Genomic DNA, 3698 nt, shown 5'->3' on the forward strand with positions numbered 1-3698 from the left:
GGCTGCTTCCAGTGAAGAGTGCGGATGTTTTTAATACATCAACTGTACTGATTGCCACACGTTTCAGTTACAAAACTTATTCATACCAAAAAAACAAACAACAACAACAACAACAACAACAACAACAACAACAACACCACACAACACCACCACCACCACCACCACCACCAACAACAACAACAACAACAACAACAACAACAACAACAACAACAACAACAAGCACAAAACGACCAACAAGCACAAAACGACCTCTCGAACAATATCCAAACCTTGAATTAACCTTACACGCACCCCAAACATGACTGTCCACCTGACCCTCATTGCGGTAGTGGAACTGCCACCGTGCGTCTGTTCGGCCGTCTTCCTCCACGGAATACGCGCTATATAAGCTTCATATTGATTGATTGATTGATTGATTGATTGATTTCTTTACAACAACAAACATCCCTCTCAGTGAACAGACAGCAACGGAGCTGTGTTGTTGGTTTTTGGTATGTGTCCAAATGGAAAGTTGCTCTTACCCCATGTAAAAGCCTGGACAAATATATGCAGGATTATGTGACCCTCCACCACGAAATGAGTCACATGTCACCTTTGCACGATTTTCATATTTTTACATTTTCCTAAAGAGTTTTTTATGCTCTATCCAGTGGTGAAAACCGTTTTAGAAAAGAGCGAAAACTGTTTGAGTTATAAGCCTGTGACTAAGGTGACCCTCACACTGTTACCATACACTCCCCGGACTTATATTAAGCCTAGCGCAGAACCGCGCGAGGTGACATGCGACTCATTTCGTGGTGGAGGGTCACAGACCGTTTACACAGTAGGGGGGGGGGGGCGGACTTCGCTATAAACATCAACATTGAGGTGCTGCATGGTAGCACAGCTGGTGGAACACTGAACCTGTGATCCTCGAGTGGAAGGTTCGAACCCACGTCACCATGCACACACTGGGTTCAACTTGTTTCGATGCCTCGGAGACGGTATCCATGTCTCACCACCGTGGCACTTAAAAACACTCGGTGCAGATAGCCAATTACACATGTATATAAACACGCACGCACCTTCAAGTTGGTAGCGCGACTCTTGTTGCTGCTGGCTTTCCTCTTGGAGGATACTGTGAGAGATGGAATGTAGGTAATATTTGTAGCTGCAATGAAGGTGTTTGATTTCATTTCGTTTTCAGTGTTTGTTGTTTTGTCTAATTGGTTTTTGTTTGTTTGTTTGCTTGCTTTGTGTCTCAGCTCGGGTGCACACACACACACACACATGTACTTCACTAGTCCCCGATACCGACCCAGTTCGGCAAGAAATAGTCAGCGTGGGCGATGTTTCTTGCTCTGAACGTCATGGGAATAATCTGATGTTTGTAATACACAACGTCACCCCCACTCAAGTAGCCTCCCCACCAGCCAAACGTCCCCACCGATGAGATCACGTGATCGCATAACGTCAGCAAGGCGAGGTGCGTTTCTGGGCCGGCTTTGTCGGCCACGACGACGTCATCCGACGCCAGATTCTCGTTGCACCATCCCGGTCCGTCAGTGACGATGATAAAAATGACGTCAGAATACTTCTCTCGGAAATAGCTCGCCGCTTTCTTGTAGAAGGAGACAGGGGGAGATTTGAACCCAGACTGGAGGACCGCACGATTCAACATGTCAGACCTCCGCACGTGAACTCCGACCCTCGTGGCATTGACCTTGCCCTTGACCTTGACGGCTTTTTCGATCAAGGTCAAGGCTTTGCGTCGGATCCCGTCCTTGAAGCGGAACTCACGGAAAATCGTCGAGCGAATGTGGTGGAAGTATTTCCACGACTGCAGATACCCGGCGAAGACTACGTTCTTCTTGGGCAGACGCTCGAACCTGGAGTCGTAAGACCCGAAGAATTTCTCGCCCATCACCGTGAAGTTCCGAGTGCTTCGGCTGGCGTTGTGGTAGTTGAGGTTGAAGGACCCAGTCAGGGCAGTTTTGGGGAAGAACGGAGAGTGGGTGAGGTTGTTCCTGGCGGCAATGCCAAGCAGGGAGGCGTACATGAACAGGTGGTTCCCCATCCTTCCTCCTGGGCGGACGGTCACCCAGAACGTCCCGTTTTTAACTTGAGGGGTGGTGGTGAGTGTGGTGGGTGTTGCTGTCTCTGTAGACTTTTGAAGGTTCGCTTTTTTGGCTTTCTTTTGCGAACCCGATTTGACTTTTGGTTCTGGTGGTTTGTTTTCCGGCTCTGTCGATTTGTCTTCCGGCTTTGATAATTTCTCTTCCTTCGAAGCCGAAGAGTTCTGCGAGTTCTCTCGCAAAACCGTCGGCACAGGAGTTTTAGGAGAGACCTTGTCTGAATCTTTCTCCTGTTTTAATCGTCCCTTATTCTCTAAATCTTTCTCCTTCTCTAAACCCCTCTTCTCCTCCGAATCGTTCTCCTTTTCGAACTCTTTCCGTGTAGTCACTTCACGGGTTGTACTTCCGCTCACCGAGACTCGGTTCTCGTCTTGGTTATGCTGATCTCGTTTCTGTAGAGACTGTCTGCTGACTTCTGCCTGGGGTTGTCGAAATACCGTTTGCGGAAATATTCGACTGGGGATTTGAGAAGAAGTTAGGATGAATAGGGCAAGAAAGAGACTAGAGACGGCGGACACACCGACAAACACACGAAACAGTCCGTATCGTCCTTGTCTAACGAACGCCATGCTGTCTTTTTGAGAGTTAGTTTATGATGAAGGTGTTTTCTTTTTCGCTGATGTTTTTGATTTCCCTTCCTCGGTCTCTATTTTTCTTTCTTTTCTCCGTTGCCTTCGTCGTTTTATATCTCCTGCTTTCTCCTTCTTGCTTCCTTCCTTCTCTCCTTCCTCGGGGCGGGGACGTAGCTCAGTTGGTAGCGCGCTGGCTTTGTAGCCAGTTGGTCGCTATCAGCGTGGGTTCGATCCCCACGTTCGGCGAGAGATTTATTTCTCGGAGTCAACTTTGTGCAGACTCTCTTCGGTGTCCGAACACCCCCGTGTGCACACATGCGCACGAACAAGATCCCACGTTCACAGCGAAAGTCTCAGGGCTTGGAAAACACGAAGACACGCATGCATCATCTCTCGTCTCTGATTATCATGATCGTATTTCGATACTTTGACGAGACAAACCCAATGCTGGTGTGTCGAAGAAGACAGCCACAGCGGGCTTGTTCGAATCAAAGTATCACACCATATCTTCAGCGTATTACCAATACCTGTCCCAATATAGACCAGTTGGTCTAAGAGGACGTTAAACCCTAATAGTCAGTCTCCTTCCTCCTTCTCTTTCTCTTATTTCTCCTTCTTCAATTCCTCTTATCTTCTTCTTTTTTGCCCTCTTTCTCCTCCTCTTCCTCCTCCTCCTCCTCCTCCTCCTTTTCTCCTTTTTCAGTGGCCCTTGAGTGCTAGATCCGTATTTCTGGTTGAATCAGGAAAAAGACTGCAATGAGTGTCACAAGGCAGTTCATGCTGGGTAAACAGCTCAGCAGGTGAAACTGGGTGGTTTGGTTCACGTTGTGAGCACACTCCTGAAAAACAGGACCAAGACGTCGTTAAATAGTGCTATCAAAAATCGGAGTAAAACGACAAAAGCAAATTAAATGCTCTCAAAAAAGCATACATCAATGTTCATAAAAATCCGTCTGACAGTTTTTGAGATTTGCTTAGGACAGACACACGGACACAGACACACAGACACAGA

The 3698-nt window shown here is 47.5% G+C and overlaps 1 protein-coding gene across 1 annotated transcript in view; it reads right to left on the reverse strand.

Moving 5' to 3' along the window:
- Positions 1-237: 237 nt before the first annotated feature.
- Positions 238-3698, reverse strand: part of LOC138950814 (galactoside alpha-(1,2)-fucosyltransferase 2-like) — a 6839-nt gene continuing 3378 nt past the window's right edge. The window contains exon 2 of the mRNA XM_070322531.1: positions 238-3525. Coding sequence (XP_070178632.1) covers positions 1280-2683 — 1404 coding nt within the window. The 5' untranslated portion in view covers positions 2684-3525 and the 3' untranslated portion in view covers positions 238-1279. The remainder of the gene's footprint in view (positions 3526-3698) is intronic.

The sequence above is a fragment of the Littorina saxatilis genome, linkage group LG16 (genome assembly GCF_037325665.1).
Source record: "Littorina saxatilis isolate snail1 linkage group LG16, US_GU_Lsax_2.0, whole genome shotgun sequence".
In the NCBI taxonomy this organism is placed as follows: Eukaryota; Metazoa; Mollusca; class Gastropoda; order Littorinimorpha; family Littorinidae; genus Littorina; species Littorina saxatilis.